This window comes from Fundulus heteroclitus, chromosome 7, assembly GCF_011125445.2.
Source record: "Fundulus heteroclitus isolate FHET01 chromosome 7, MU-UCD_Fhet_4.1, whole genome shotgun sequence".
Classification (NCBI taxonomy): domain Eukaryota; kingdom Metazoa; phylum Chordata; class Actinopteri; order Cyprinodontiformes; family Fundulidae; genus Fundulus; species Fundulus heteroclitus.
Genome location: NC_046367.1, coordinates 24982970 through 24999093, shown reverse-complemented (window position 1 = coordinate 24999093; position 16124 = coordinate 24982970). Strand labels below are relative to the sequence as shown.

The window sequence follows — 16124 nt, the reverse complement described above, 5'->3', positions numbered from 1 at the left end:
ATACCTGCCTTAGTTGAAGAGCATGTTCTTTTGTCTTTCCCATTTTGAGGGGTGGCTAAGGAAAAAAATATTTTGTGTCCTGACCTATTGTGGATTACTAATAAAATATTTCCTCGGATTAGTTAAAAAATGTTAATTCAAAATGGTCCAGATGAGTGTAAGGAGTGCTTGAAACTCAGGATTCCACAAATCTCTGATGAAAGTAAGATTAGTCATCTTTTGTATTTGAATTATTCATATAATTAATGTGTAACTAGTGATGGAGTGAGAATTTTACAAGATCTATTAATTTATTCAACTTTTTTATTTGTTATTTTAGGTTAAAGAAAAAATCTAACTCTGAAATGTTTTGTTCATCACTTTTCATAGAGGTTGTGATGTTGTGGCAAATTTAAATAAAATCCTGTTTTGGAGGGCAAAGGTTAAGCAAGTAGGTGGGTTTCTGTTTCAAATTGTATTCTGCTGGCATCACATCCAAAACATAGACATATTTTAGAACAACAAAACAATCAGAAAATAAAATGAAACTGATTCTAAAGGCAATATATTTTGTCTTTGTATTGAGTTGAGTTGAGTTGAACACATGAACACGTTTATTTATATGATTTACAACAAACCCAGGTTTTTAACAGAACATGCTGGGTAGATTAATTCAATCCTTGAGACTTTTCATTTCTGAAATACTTTGTTTTCAAAATGAGCGGCAGATGAACACCTGCGGAGAAAGGTAGCAATAATAAGAAACAAACAAACTAGAAAATAGGGAACTATACAGTAAGGGAACTGTATATACTGCACTATATTTGTGTAATAACAGACTACTAACAATAAAACTGTGCAAATAATAGCAGAAATATAAACAGCCCATAAAGTTTGTTGCTGAAAAACGTTCCAGTTGGTGAGGTTAACAACTTATTATTAACAGGGAAGAGGGAAAAAACTTTGAGAGGACCTTTTTGTCTTGTGCTCTGATTAATTTGGTAATATTTGCTAATTATATATATATATATATATATATATATATATATATATATATATATATATATATATATATATATATAAAACAACATTTGTTATGCTATTCTGGTTCCTCTGGTTGTGCTGGACGTTTTTCCTTCTTGTTAAAGGGGAGTTTTCCTCTCCACTGTCGCCTCATGCTTGCTCAGTATGATGGATTGCTGCAAAGCCATGGACAATGCAAACGACTGTTCACTGTGACTCTATGTTCCTTCAAGAGGAGTAAATGCTGCTTGTCAAGACTTGATGCAATCTACTGGGTTTCCTTAGATAGGAAACTTTTTGACCAATCTGTATGATTTGATTGAATTTGACTTTGTAAATCCCTTGAGATGAGATGTGTTGTGAATTGGCGCTATATAAATCAAATCAAATTGAATTGTTCTCCAAAATTATATTAATTGGTGAAACATAAAAGCCAGTAGAGTATTTATGCAAATGTACCAATATAATGTTTTATGTTTTTTTAAGGTTTTAATTATTTTTAATAAACCTTGAACTAATTTGTTGTTGCTCGGCTAAATGCAACTTTGTCGCAACAAGAATTCGTGGGGTTGAAAGGGCGAATCTAGTGTTAAATTTTTTCTTTTTCTGAGTTCTGTCGCTCTCGTGTGGTAGGGGAGAGTATGTCACCTCGCTCAGGAGACATGCAGCTCTTTGGTGAGTTAGAAAAATATTCGGTGGGATTGTCTCAGCAGTGCTGCTTACCTTTGATCCAGGTGGGGATTCAGAGTGGCTCAGCCCACAGCTTCCTCACTAATGTCTTTATTTGTTTGAGGCCAGGCTAGATTGTTATTCAGCTTTTGTCTTGTAAATACAAGACGAGCATATGATTTGTCAGGTTTTAGCCACAGCTTGGCATGTATCCTGTTGTCCTTCTCCAATCACTTTTTAGGTTACTTCAGAAACCTTTCTGCCTGATCCTTACATGTTCACAGCTGATGTTAGTAAAGATGATTCATTATTCTCTCAGGAAGGGGGTATGCTGCCGCAGCAGCACAGGCAGCACTGGCAAATGGCCGTTTTGTGGCAGATGTCCCCTTTGATGAAAGCCTTTCTCCTCGATGTACTGGAAGTGGCTGGATGGCAAAGAAGGCTGGAGGTGGCTCAGCATCTGGTTGAGTTATCCAAAAGATGAAGTAGGCCTGTTATGCACATGTCTTCTAACTCTTTTGGATGCAAAGAGGAAAAATACTGTTAGCCATGGACTGTACAGAAAGGACTGGTCCCTTTTTAAATATATATTTTTGTAATTTCCTCTAAGGTTGTATGTGTTTCAGAAACATTTACAACAGCTTTTTAAAAAGTGTTTCCTTGTAGATGAAGGATAGAAAAATTACAGGGTCATCTCATGCGTCCCTATTGATTGAAATGTCTTTTGTTACATGATCTGTTTCACCACGTTTCTGTTTTTGGCAGGGTGTGGAGCTTATGCTTTGCATCCTTTGAAGCGCTTTGTTTTGGACAACAATGTAAGAAGGCCATTGAGGAAGTGGTACGAAGGGCTGACGAACTTGCTGAGGAGCATTCGTAAATGTGTTTTTCCTGCCAGACCATGAGCTTTAGAGACGGCCAGCATTTCTGCTTCAGGAACTTAAGACGAGTCATGCTTGCTCTAAATGTTGGAGTTCCATTTTTATTAGAACTTGGTGAGAAAATACATTGTGCCATATACACAGTGCAGAGCTTTAGCCTATGATATGGCGAAGTTTTCGATTTAAGTCCTTCTCCTGTGTGAGCAGGTTGGTGCTGTGTTCCTTGAAAGCATCAAAATCCTGTGAAGAAAATATCACGTTAAGCATTTTGTTAACCGTAAATTAACGAGTTGTGGTAAAACAAACCTTTTTCAGCTTCTGCAACTCTGACACGGATCTGTCAAGAGCAGCCTGGAGGGACTTCACTCGCGTGTCTATATTTACTGCTTCTGCCTCCGATAGAAATCTGAGGAACAGAAAGCAGACCTCTGACACCGGTGAAGGAAAGGAGTTCATGGTTTAATGGTAATAACCTGAGGTGTCTAAAATGATGAGGTGGCATTTTTGATTTAGGTAAAGGGAGCCATGAGTATTTCCATAGAAAGGAAGGATTGGGAAATTCTGTCAAGAAGCAGAACAAATAAATATGGATTCAATGAGTTCAACTTGCATAATAAAACTGTCTTAGACTATAAGTCTCTAGAAAATATTTAAACTTGAAAAAAAATGTTGGTTTTGTTAAAGATTTCAGTTGTTTTACATTTTACACGTTCTGCTCCTGCATGTCGAGGGCTTCACAAGTAACTTAAATAAAACCAGAAAATTCAAAGTATTTTAGTGGGATTTTATGTGACAGAGCAACACAGAGTAGTTTGCTTGTGACATGGACGGAGAATGACAGAGGAGTTTCAGAGCTTTGTTTAAAATGTGGCACGTTTTTGAACTCAGCCATGACTGAATATTTTGAGGAACCGCTGCGACTACAGCAGCATACCTCCAGCTGCTTTGCACATCTCCAGTTTCCTCGTCCTCCTTTGAGAGAAACCTCTAAGCTCAGTCAGATCTGATGGACAGAACCTGTAAAGATCTATTTAGGTCTTGCCACAGATTCTCAATTTGATTTAGGTTTGGACTTTGACTAGGCCATTTGAACACATTGGAGTAATATGCTTCAATGGAAACCCTGCCATTGTTGTATTGTCTGTAGGCTAAGGGTTTCAGTTCTGCTGGAAGATAAACCTCTGCTCCAGTCTCAAGTCTCAAGTTGTTTCCAACTGGTACTGATCCAATAATGCTCTATATTTAGCTTCATCCATCTTCTCATTAACTCTGACTACCTTCCACGCCCCCATTGAAAACAGCATCCTCAGGACACGAAGCTGGGACAATCATGCTTCGATGTAGGGATCATGTGTTCAGGGTACACACACACACACACACACACACACACAACGTTTTGCATAAAGGCCAAAAATTAGTCTCATCTGCTTGTCCCATACAATGATCGTGGGATGTCCTACAACTTTATTTCAGCCAAGTCTGTTTGAAAAATTCAGTCATAAAGGCCAGGCTTTTTAAATCTACGAATAGATAGATTCACCCACCTAACTTCAGGAGCCCTGTGTCGCCTCTTGGCTGCTTTTCTGATTAATGCTCTTCTTGTGCAGCCGGTTTTATTTGGGGTTAGCAGAGGGTCACTGGATGCAGATAATTGCTACACTTTGTATATTTTCATATCTATCTTTTTACTTTAGAATTTATTTGCACTTCAAAATGATGCTCCTACTTTGTTTTGGTCACATAAAGTCCCAATGAAAGGAATTCAAGGTTGTCGTCTTGTAAAAAGAAATATTCAAATGTCCTGCAGGTATAAATACTTTTACAAGTTACTATATAGTATAAAGATGTCAGATAATGATCTAGTAACTGAGCAGAGAACGTCAGTACAGCGGAAACATCGGTACAGATATTACCTGTCCTGTGCTTCAATTTTGGCCTTTTCCTCCTTTTTCCATTTTGTCTCCAACTCCTTGATTGTTTCCTGATTCTCCTGCATGAAGGAGTTTGTATGTAGAGAAAGCAATTTAAGAGTTGTTTTTTTTTAATAAGTTATTTGTTTGCAAGTAGTAGTATTCTTTTCATGATAACCAATCCTTTTAATTTACCTGGATTGCTTTGCCTCTTTCTATAGAAATGTCCAATAATTTGCCTTTTTCGCTGGTCAGAGTCGTTATGGTTTCTTTCATGCGGATTTCCTTCATCTTGTGCTCCTTTTTAGCTTCTGCAAGTTTCAGCTTCAGCTCTGATGGTGGGTAAACAAACCACACAGGTTTAAAGCCGTGTAAAGATTGTAATTAGAAAATGAGCACGCTTAATGTACCTTCGCAACTTTCCACAGCTTCTTTGTGCAGTTGCTGAGCATCAAGCAGCTGCTTCTGTAGTGACATTTCCTTGGCTTGATGTTGGGCTGCTTGTTCTCTGAGTCTTGACTCACATCCAGCTAGTTTCTCCCTTTAGATTTAAGCAGGCATGATTGAAGATATCAATTAAAAGAAGGAAAGTCAAATGGTAAGCATGAAGAAATTCATGGTAAGAACTAAAGTCACTATTTTCTTCTCAATCTAATCTAATATGAGCAGTTGCATCCTGATAGTTTAGCATTAGCCTAATTGATAGTAAAAAGTAGAGACTGCAATAAATTAAGCCAAAGGCCCTATGTGGCATCTTCAAAGCTGTCTAGTTTGTTCAATCTGCATTCATAACAACATATTTTGCTTTTACAATGACATAGAAATACAATACATGATGTTTATGAGGTAGAATAAGGAACTTCTTGATACATCTTAATGTCATTGATCAATTTCTTTAGAAACAAGTTAAAGAATTACCTGGATTCCTTTTCATTAGTTGTACATTTATCTCTCAGCAGCTTGTTTTCTTGCACGAGCTTCTCAACCAACACTTCTTTATCATGTAATTTCTGTGAAAAGTGTGAATCGTTTTCCAGCTGCAGCCGTCTATTTTCCAGCTTCAGCTGGCTATTCAGATTTTTGTGCTCCTCCATGAAAGAAATGATAGCTTGATTGTTGGCGGCCAGATCTGTGAATCTGCTCGTTAACAGCTCTGCTCTTGTTCTTTCGCTGTCCAGTTCTTTCTGGCGTTGGGCTGCTTGGGCTTCAAGTTCAGAGTTGATTTTCTGTATGGCTTGATATCTTAGAAGCATTTCATCCGCTCTTTTCTTCAGTATGCAGATCAAAGTGGACTGTTCATCTATCCTAGACCGTAGCATCTGTTGCTCTACCGAGTCTTCGGCGGTAAGGATTTGTGGATTCTTATTTGACGGCTGAATCCTGTCCGCATGCTGGGAACACAAGGAAGACACCCTGGGTTAAAAACAGGTTTATGAATGTTCTTCTCTATTGTCCCAGACACAAGGCAGTCATCAAGACTTTGATTTTGTATGTTGTTTCTTCTGTGAAAAAAAGGTACAATTTCTCACTTGCTAAATTATCCTAAAGGAAATTTTTTTTCGCTGCTTTTTAACCTATTTTATGAAAATTTGCAGTCTTCACTAAAATAGCATATTGAATGCATTTCTTGACTGTCAGAATCAGATACATATTGTTTTAAATATCAACATATCTTAGATTTGAAGAACCAAAGCAACAAAAAGGAACCAGGCCAGAGCAGAGGTTTATTTTAAATGACTGATGCTGTTTTGAAAAAAAAAAAAAATAAATAAATCAGGGGTGCTGATGTGAATTTTTTTTTATGTACTTTATTTATTTACTTTTTAAAATTTTTGATTTCTGTGTTGTTTTCAGACATGTACGGTTCCTTTTGACCTGTGATCAAGATTTGTTTCCCTTCTTAACACAGGAAGCGTTTGATTAAAACTGAAACAGCTCAGACCTTTCCTTGGGTGGTGTGTTTTTCCAACAGTGTTTTTCCGACTACTAACAGGTACTTGCAGTTTCGCACTTCCACTTCGCCACAGAGAGCTTTTAAAACACTTCCACATGGAAATACAATACTATAATCTTAAATGTGATATTTAGAGATGTCATACACAACATCCAAAGGAAAGATTCCCAGGTTTTTCATTCTGAGACCTGTTGCTACAACTACTGCTGATCACTAATAATCACAAAGTCCCTCCATGAATATCAGCTTTATATGGTGGTGGGTGTTGATTGGCGTATGCTAGAAAACTTGGCTTAATCTATTAAGCACCTGGCATTATGGCACAAGACTAAGATCAGACCTCAAATACACATTAGCTCAATATAGGCGGTTATGCAAACTAACTAAATACAGTTTTTTGTGCTGATCAATGATATAAACGCTTTGCAGCTTTATCAAAGTTGTGATTCAAAAGCTAATTGTTTGATAATATTTTATTTGTTTATTTTTCAAGAGTAATTTTTAAAATCTGTTTTGATTAACTTAAAGTAACAGCCTTATCTTTGGTTATTTTTTCTCTCTTTTCCTTTCTTTAATGAAGAAATATTGAGGAGTTGTTGAAGTATTTGCGCGAACGGCAAATAATTTGTTTTGGTAATGTTACAGTCCTAACCGTACAGGTAAAGAAGTTAAATATATCTCACAATCCTTGCAAACATTAGTTGGCCTTCATAACACCAGGGAGAAGACAGTGATATTTGTGGACAGATGCAAACCTGTCCTGGTAAAACAGAGAATTGACCTTTTCTACGCACCTCCATCGTGAATTCCTCCTCCTTGCCCTCATAATTTCTCCGCGGACTCGTCATGACGTGCCCAGAGGAAAAGGGTCAAACTCTAAGCTTTGTTTTCCCTCAGCCAGACTGCAACAGATTTTTCAGTTGCTCTGTCGCTAATAGCAACCACTTCTTCTTCTTCTTTTGATTTAATTAACTACTTTTAGTGCACTACCGCCACCACTAGACGGGAAGGTGGATCAAGAGAATGGGTGGGATTGGGGCGGGGGGACAAACAAACTAGATTCGACTAAATAATCCAGTTACCTTCAGAAATAAAATAATATTTTCATATATATGCTATCCAATGTATCCTCCTAAAGGTCCAGATAACGTGAATTCCTCATGCTGATCCTTTCTTAGTGACTGAAAAAGATCCCTGTAGGTGCTGTTTTTATTAAACTGAGGTAATACATGTTCTGCTGTCTCTAGCTGGCTACAGTGTGTAAATGTTCCTGTTGGATGCTTATCTATTTTAAACAGTGTAGTTTAAACGGGAGTGTCCTATTCTCTGAGTCGAGTGATTGCATTTTCTTCTTTCCTATTCCTATTTTTCCAACCACTACCTCCTTATTAGTCTGTGGTTTCCTAATGTCTGACTCTAAACATAAAACAGAGGCCGTAATTTATCATCAACAAAAAAGTCAGTTCCTGCTCCTTGTATTTCTTGATTTCTAGCACCATCAGTTTCACTAATCTTTTCCAGGTTCTATCTCTTCAGACCCCTCTCATCCACTTTTTTGTAGTTTTGTAAATCGACTGCTGTTTTACTTATTTTCTAATTTGAACATCTCATTTTTCTCAGATGCTAATGCACACCTTTTGTTTGGTACATTCATTCAATTTGCACAGTTCTTTACATCGTGCTGTGAATCAGTTATTGTTTTTCTTTGTTTTAGCTTCACTTTTATCCAAATGTGCCTTATTATCTATTCATAATTGCACAGTATTTTCCCCTTCTGATGAAGCTGTTCTCTTCTGCAGTACAGCTTAATTTTAAATCTAGCTTTATTTTCCATATTGTGTTTTTGCATTTTTGAGGATCTTCTCCAGGAATGCTCATTCTTCGTTATTCCATGGGCGTTTTTAATTTGTGTTTGTGTTATATGTGCACTCTGAACTGTAGTCTCACCAAAATTTCATTATGGTTACATAATTAAAACAAATACTCTTCATTCTAGAGCCGATGTATAAGGTGTTGACATTACATAGTGGTAAAATTACCTTCCTGTGGTATGAAATATTTGGAAAATAATACATTTTTACATCTGTGGCCATTATGTTTCAATAACTGTATTACTTTCATTGTTTCAAATTCAAATGTTAATCAGTTATGTTTTGTTTTAATGAACTTACATTACTTTTAGTTCCAACTGGTGTAGGTGTCCAACAAAGCTTTAAAGCTTAGGTTGACACAATTAAATTCAATATATCACAGAAACAGATTTTTTCTGGTTGTATTTGTATCTGTAAAACCTAAAGTAGCCCACAGAGGAGCTTTACTAAACTAATGTTATTATCTTCTTGGCCATCTGTAAATATCTGTAAGTAACTACAGCACAAAAAGGTCCTTTACATATAAACTGATGTGATTGTCTTTTTGCATAATTGGTCCATTTTATTGTGGAAATGTTGAGTTAAACTTGAAGAAGTAGAGATTTTGAAGTTATTGAGAAAGGATTTTTGGAGTCAATGAGGAAAATTAATGAGTAAAATCTATTGCTGTGAGTCAAATTAATTGCTGTGGTTATTATATACTTTGGATTTCATATTTAAATTTCCATCTAAACCCTACTTGAAAATGGTTCCGATTCAGCCATGTCTGCTTCCAAGAAAGCTACAACTCTTGTCAGGATGAACAATGGTAACAAAAAGTCTGCTAAATGGGACCAAGAGTTCCACATGGCTTGTCCATTCACCATCTTATATCTCTAGATCTCTTTACAGATGACGTGCATAACACATCACAGCAGCCCTGCTCTCACATCCACATAGAATTTAGCTCATAGTTGTCCACCGTCCCTTCAGATTGAGGTTTACAGTAATGTTTTAATTTTACCAACTTGTTCTATCTGATTAGAGGTGATTATTGAGTTTTCCAGCTAGAGCCTTGGCTTGAATCTGATAAAGAATTTGAGGAAGGAACTAAAGATTAAGGTTATGGCAAGGAGGCCTTCCAGTCTCAAAGAGCTCATCACCAAAGACAAATAGTCAAAAATCCCAGTGGAAGCATACAAAAAACAGGTTGGCAATTATACGGGTTTAATAGCTGTTCCTACAATATTTTAAGCGATTGCTATGTCTGTTTTTTTTTTAATATGTTAAATCATTGCTTTAGATTTTTTTCCCCTCCAAATTTAAATTGTCTTGTTTTATTATATTGTGAGACATCTCGTTTCCTATCAAAAATAAACTTCTTGGCAAAGCTAAAATATTTTTTTCAATTCTAAATATGCCAGGACTATGAAACATTTTTGGGCTTTACTGTATTAGGCAAGGCAAGGCAAGGCAAGGCAAATTTATTTATATAGCACAATTCAGTACAAAACAATACAAAGTGCTTTACATGATTAAGATATAGCAAAATAATAAAATGTAGATAGAAAATAGAAACCATTTGAAGCGCGGATGATTTGTGCTGGTGTTGTTTTACCATTCGGCCGCACGATGGCGCTGTCGAGCTTCTCACAAATAACCAATAACCACGCCAAAAGAGTCGCTTTCTTCCACTTGGGTTTAATCGTATTGATTTTAAAGTTACATTATAGTAACGTATTTATTTATTTTTGGGTCTTTTATTTTAAGAGAAGAGTGTGATGTAAATGTAATTTAAATGTGATTTAAAAGACCCAGAAACTACTCGTGGTGCTTTTGTTTACCCCCTTCTTTCGTTTCTGTGTTCCGTCCAAGTTTGTTTTCCCAAGCATGAACATACAGACCCTCTGTTCGCTCCCTAGCGTGGGGCAAAATTACAACAACGACGACCCCCTGAGAGTGTAAAATCACTGGCTCCCAGCGCAGCTCGGACCTGCATTATGCAGCTTCCAGGGCCCACAGGGATTTATCCAGCGGGCCGAGGGCTGGGCCGGAGCAGGGAGGAAGAGGAGGAGGAGGAGGAGGAGGAGAGGGGGACGGCGGTCCTGGCCTTTGTGCACGCCCCCTTTTCATCAACTAGCGGGCCGAGAGGGACAGAGGAAAGCTACAGCAGCATCCCAGCCTCAGTCCTCACAGCTCCTCCATCTGCAGCGCGGAGCTGGACGGGCCGGCCAGAATGTGGAGAGCACCGCCGCTTCAACTCTTTCTCCTGCTCTTAGCTTCTGTTAGGTGGTGCCATGCTGAAGGTAGGCTTTCTAAAACTGTCATTGCTGCTGCTGCCATCAGCTTTGTGTGTGTGTGTCTGTGCGTGCGTGCGTGCGTACGTGCGCGCGCGCATACAGCTGAATGATTCATTGAGGAGCTGGAGAGTTACATGTGACTCAACTTGTGCACTTGTTGCTCATCAGCACAAAGTAGAGGAATTCAAGTAGATCAGTTGCCCAACTAAGAACATATCCAACACAATATATATATATATATATATATATATATATATATATATATATATATATATATATATATATATATATATATATATATATATATATATATATATATATATATATATATATATATATATATATATAAAATGTTGGGACTAGGCTAGGACTTTTACCTCCCAGTTGTAGTTATAAGGTTGAGCACAAAGCCTCTCTCAGGCAGATTGAGGAACTTTTGCCTGGGCTTTACTGTTGCTAGGTAGCAGAAGAGAGCATGTGACTTACAGACAATCTGTGAGGACCGAGAGGCTGCTGGTACAAATCTCATTCAGTAGGGCAGATTTTTTTTTTTTTCCCCCCTCTGCTCACCCAAACCTCATCGAATCACGTCTGCATACCCTCGCGTACAGGAAGTGAGGAAATGCTTTGAAGCAAGCCTTTATATGTGACGGCCTCACACTCGCGCATGTGGCGTTTGGAGCACAGCTAGATCCTGCTTCTCAGATTGTAATCTGCTTTCTTTTTGCTCAACCCTTAGTATGTAAGCTCCTTAGTGTGAATCAAGCTACTAATTACTCTGCAGCTGCTGCAAACTGGAATCATTTCGACCAGGGGAACGACTCCGAGTTGAGCAGGGTCACTTGTTTTTTTTTGCTTGTTTTAATGTAACGGCCAACGCTACTTCCTTAGAGAAAAGCAGAAAATATGTCAAACGTAAAGAGATATCTGTGTTGGCACTCACTTCCCTTGGCATTTCCTTTGAAAGTGGGGATTTACAGAACTTGTAAATGAAAGTTTGCTGATGACAGCTAAAGTTTACAAACTGATGACTGAACTAAAAAAACAACAACTAACAATCATCTAGCTTTGTCAGCATGTTCACATTAATCATTAACATAACATTTATTGTAAATGATGAACTGGAGTGTGCCCTGAAAAATGTACCCAGTGTACCCTGTTCAACAGTATGGAGCAGTAATTGCTAAATGCCAGAATAATGAGAGAGAGAACGCTTTATATCTTTATTCAAATTCAGAAGTTTACATATATACCCTTATTATTTGGAAGTATTTCCCTAATACTGCATTACTTGGACTTTTATGGGAGGGGTTTTCAATTCTACTGCCATCAAACGCATGCTTAGTGTGAAGGATTGCTGCTCCCTGCTTGTTCAGGAGGAGGGATTGCTGCAAAATCAGTTCGTTTAGAAAGAAAACTTGTTACGAATTGGCATGAAAATCTGAACTTGGCTGCATTGATTTTTTTTTTTTAAATAAGATTGAATTGGCTTGTACGTAAATGACTTTGAATTAGTCTATAAAATGGATTTAATTATATTCTTTTTATAACCTGGATTTTAAAAAATTAGCATTTGTAAGTGAACTGGTTCGAATTGAAACTGAATTGGATCAAATGTTTTGTCCTTCCTGCAAGCTTCTCACAGTGGGCCGAGTTTGCAGGAAGTTTGGCCCATTCCTGCTGACAGAACCGATGTAACTAAGCCAGGTTCTTAAGCCGCCTGGCTTAAACACACACTTTCAGCTCTGCCTAAAAATGTTCAGTGGCTTCTTCCTAGCAGAGTGGCCTATGTTGGTGCAGGACTAGCTTTATGACGACGCTCTCCATTAGCTTCAGCCAGCACCTTAACATGATTAGTAGCCGTTGTTCTGGGGTTGATTTGCACATTTTATGGATGATGTTTTGTCTGGACAATCAACCCATTCAGGCATCTAGAAATTTTAATCAAGGATGATCCAGACTTGTAGAGGTCTGCCCGACATTTATGAAGGATTTGTTGAGATTTGTTTCTTCCTTTGGTTGCACAAGGAAGCATTAAGTTTTCAGGTGTTGTCTTAAAATACATCCCTGCAGGCGGGTCTCCAACTAATGATGTGAATTAACTAGGGCTGAGCTACATCTAGACAACATGCCGTTGGGATACCATTGCTGTCCAATGTGTCAAAGGTTCAAATTAATGAAGCTTTTTCAGATTTATTTTCTTTATTTTCCATCATTAGGATTCCCTCACCATTTTCTATGGGATTTAGCACCTGAGTTGGTAAGAATATAGACCTGGTGTCATGATCCATGGCAGATAGATCACCCCCCCCCCCCACCCCTCCTATTTCAGGAGCTCATCCAACCAATTTATTGCAATTAACGTTAATATTGTAATATATTGTGCAGTACAAGAATTAACCTGTTAGAAGCTTCCCATTACCATGTCATCATCTCCTGAGTGTTTAAAGGCATGGTAATCTTGGTGTATAATGATGTGTATTTAAAGGAAGTAAAACAACTTTTCAAAAATGATTTAACTAATTACTGTGCCTTCCATCCAAAACAAAACCCAAAAAACAACAACATTGCGGTAATCCTGACTCACCTAAAGCAGATACAACTAGTCTGATATGTGCTCTTTTTAGATATTGTATGAAAACATCTTGTTTCAGCGTTTTGTATATAATGCAAGTGAGATTTAAGAAATATGCGCTACTTCATACTGTTTTGCCATGAGGGGGACAATCTCTGCTTGAATGTCCACCAAAATCCTTTTATTTTATATAATTGTCTCTTTCCCTTGTGGCTTCTGAAGGCTGTTAACCAGGTTGTGAAAGTGGTAATGCTACCGAATGCTTACACTGTCCTTAATAGCTAATGTGACAGATTTCACAATGCAGGGTTTTTTTAATCATCCTCTGATGGTTTTGCTGCTCTCGGCATGTTTAGTTAGTAAATCAACTTGTTTTCTTTGCTAATCATTTGCCAGTAACCCCTCAAAAAGTGCACAGCAAATGCATTTTTATGCATTCATGTGGAAAAATGAGAAATCGTGCAAGATTTTGAACAGTGTTTTGCACTCGTATGTCAGGAGGCTGGCAGGTTAAAGTTTTTCTTCTACTACTAAATGTTTTCCTTGGCATGTAAACCTTTTCTAGACGGGCACATGCCTGAATGAAACCCTGCACATGGCGGCTTTCTTCCGGTGTGGAGGCCTAAATCCTTGTGCAACAGTAACATTTCAGTAGAAACTTGAAGACTTTTGGCTCACACATTAGTTGAGCCACATTAGTTGAGCTTGTAACTCACTTCTGGTACGCTGTGACTCACTGTCCGGTGCAAAAAATAAGCTGTACAGTATCTGTAGCATTATGCTCTGACAACATAGTTCATGTTTTGTTCCCTCCACTCTTTCTTCTATTAAAGCGTGCACCAAATTGTTGAGCATTCCTGAGTCCAAACCAAGCCAGGCCTCTATTCTTCTATTTATGCCACCCTTTTGCTCAAAGCCCCAAGGGTTTTGAGGGTCCTAATGGGAGCCGAAGTCACTTGTTTGGCAATTGACGGCATTCTACTGCATCGATTTCCATATGAAACAAGCAGCAGCACTTCGCTCTGACAGCATGGACGGGTCCCGCGTCTCACGTTGCCAGCAGCCGTTCTCTTTAACTTTTCACCGCGCACATTCAGTCCAAGGCGAGGGCTGTGTCTAAACAAGAAGCATTGGCCAAAGCTTAAAAACATCTTTTAGTTGCCCTATACATGCCTAAGAAGTGGCTGCTGAAAAACCAAACTTACACTATGCTTTACTTTTAACCTTAGCAACGTTTGTGAACTCAAATATCTGCTGCTCACCTACAAAAACGGTTTTGCTTTCCATGTTGGATTTGAGTTTCCAGTTATAAGCTTGAATCTAAGCTGGCATCTTTTTTTTTTTTTTTTTTTTTTTGCTTCATTGTAATTTCCCCAGTGGGGTGTAAGGAGGTTTGGGGTGCTTCATTCTAATGCGTTTCTTTGTCGGGCAATAGTAGTACATTCTTATCTTTACTTACAGATAGAGCAGCGATCTCTCCTGCTGTGGGTTTAAGTTGCTAATTAGGGGAAAGAAAACGACAAAATTTCATAAAAGACTTAGGTTTATGTCATTAATAGTCATATTCAGACTGAAAATCTGCAGGTTTGCACCTATCACATTTGCTCTTAGCTTCGTTTATATTTATAAACATAGCAAAGCTAGACTATGAAGTCGAAGGCAGACATTTGAGAAAAAAAAGTTATACAATAGAAATGCAGCAATCAATCACCTAGAGACCAGAATTAGATCATTTTGTCATCAGTCTTTGATTATTGATCGCTATGTCAAACATTATTTTTAATTCATTTATTTGTTAGCGCTTTACAATAAGGCCCCAATTCTACATGACTAATAAATTGTTTATAGACACTGTATGTCATTAATTAATCTGTAAATACCGTATAAATCATTCATAAGTGTTTATTATGCAGTAATTAAGGGCGAGCACAAGTCAATACTGACTGGTTTCTTGCCAAATAGTGAACCTAATCTGTTCAACTATATATTTCATCTAGAGTTGCTTATATTAAACAATTCAGACTAAGTCGCTACCTTGTAAGCACAAATTAATTATGTCATTTTTCGACTGGATTAAAAAGTACCATTGCTTAAAAAAAAAAAAAAAAAAACCTGCACAAAGACGTGTCACTAGTAAAGAAAACTAATCATTAAAAATCAAAATCTGCAGATTAGATCTCAAAGCATCTAGATAGGGGCCAGAAATAAGCCTGATCGGTGGACGTTTTCACAGAAAGCAGGGAATTCCCTCACATTGGACAGAGTGCCTTTTAAAGTTTCTGCTTCAGTGTGTTGGATCTGCCACCCTTCCCCAGAGGTAATGGTGTCAGGAAACACTGTCTGCGTTTAATCGCTTCCAGCAGATTGCTTTCCCCTTGGCATACATGGTATACGCTGCCAACCTGGGTCTGCATGTACAGCATCTACACACTTCTCTATCGCTCCAAATGGTCATTTTGACAAGTCATTTTTTTTTTTTATTGTTTGGTCTTTTCTTGTATTTTCCTAAGATTAAATGTTAATTTCTGATGGCCTATTAAGTGTAGTTTTCTCAGCAGAGTATTAATAAAACCTCTTTCTAAACTATGTGAAATTGAAGACAAAAGTTGAAACCACTTATAGGGATGTAAATGTGCTGGAAAGGGAGTTCAGGTTGATTTAATTAGCCTGCAAAGCCTGACTTTCAATGTTTTTGCTAAGGCTAAACTTGGATAGTACATATAGGCCTGAAAAAGTCAAATTTGAACTTGTTTTTTTTCTTGCAAAAAAAGGAGGAAGGACTTCTTGAGCTTTAAATAATAATAATAATAAAAAGCTGCCTATGGATGTGCAGAGTTTTGAGGGTTGGTGCTCGGGTAAATATCACATTTCTAAACCGAATGCATCTTTTTGCTCGTTTTCACCTGCTTTGATGCTTTTGATGACGCCGAAGCTTCAGGGATCACTGCCTTTAAACAAACTTCCTTTTTGAGATTCTTCTGAG

The 16124-nt window shown here is 37.7% G+C and overlaps 2 protein-coding genes across 9 annotated transcripts in view; one reads left to right on the top strand and one right to left on the bottom strand.

Moving 5' to 3' along the window:
* Nucleotides 1-2646: 2646 nt before the first annotated feature.
* Nucleotides 2647-7352, bottom strand: zgc:172182 (coiled-coil domain-containing protein 89). Its single transcript, XM_036138696.1, has 7 exons — nucleotides 7211-7352; nucleotides 5381-5853; nucleotides 4873-5003; nucleotides 4658-4794; nucleotides 4466-4542; nucleotides 2859-2958; nucleotides 2647-2792 (listed from the first exon to the last, which is right to left on the bottom strand). The coding sequence occupies exons 1-7, from the start codon at nucleotides 7262-7264 to the stop codon at nucleotides 2706-2708; spliced, it is 1059 nt and encodes a 352-aa protein (XP_035994589.1). The 5' UTR covers nucleotides 7265-7352; the 3' UTR covers nucleotides 2647-2705.
* A 3062-nt stretch (nucleotides 7353-10414) lies between these two features.
* Nucleotides 10415-16124, top strand: part of lrp2a (low density lipoprotein receptor-related protein 2a) — an 85399-nt gene continuing 79689 nt past the window's right edge. For 7 of the 8 annotated variants that reach the window (XM_036139261.1, XM_036139256.1, XM_036139260.1 and 4 more), the window contains exon 1: nucleotides 10415-10572. In XM_036139261.1, the coding sequence (XP_035995154.1) occupies nucleotides 10503-10572 (70 nt within the window). In that variant the 5' untranslated portion in view covers nucleotides 10415-10502. The remainder of the gene's footprint in view (nucleotides 10573-16124) is intronic. The other variant, XM_036139259.1, reaches the window with a different exon arrangement.

What these genes read in the sequence shown, in the direction of transcription:
- zgc:172182 (XM_036138696.1), bottom strand. Translation starts at nt 7,264, where the DNA reads ATGACGAGTCCGCGGAGAAATTATGAGGGCAAGGAGGAGGAATTCACG. An exon ending in AGGAGGAATTCACGATGGAG is followed by an intron (nt 5,854 to 7,210) that starts GTGCGTAGAAAA and finishes TTGTGTTCCCAG; the next exon opens with CATGCGGACAGGATTCAGCC. An exon ending in ACTAATGAAAAGGAATCCAG is followed by an intron (nt 5,004 to 5,380) that starts GTAATTCTTTAA and finishes TTAAATCTAAAG; the next exon opens with GGAGAAACTAGCTGGATGTG.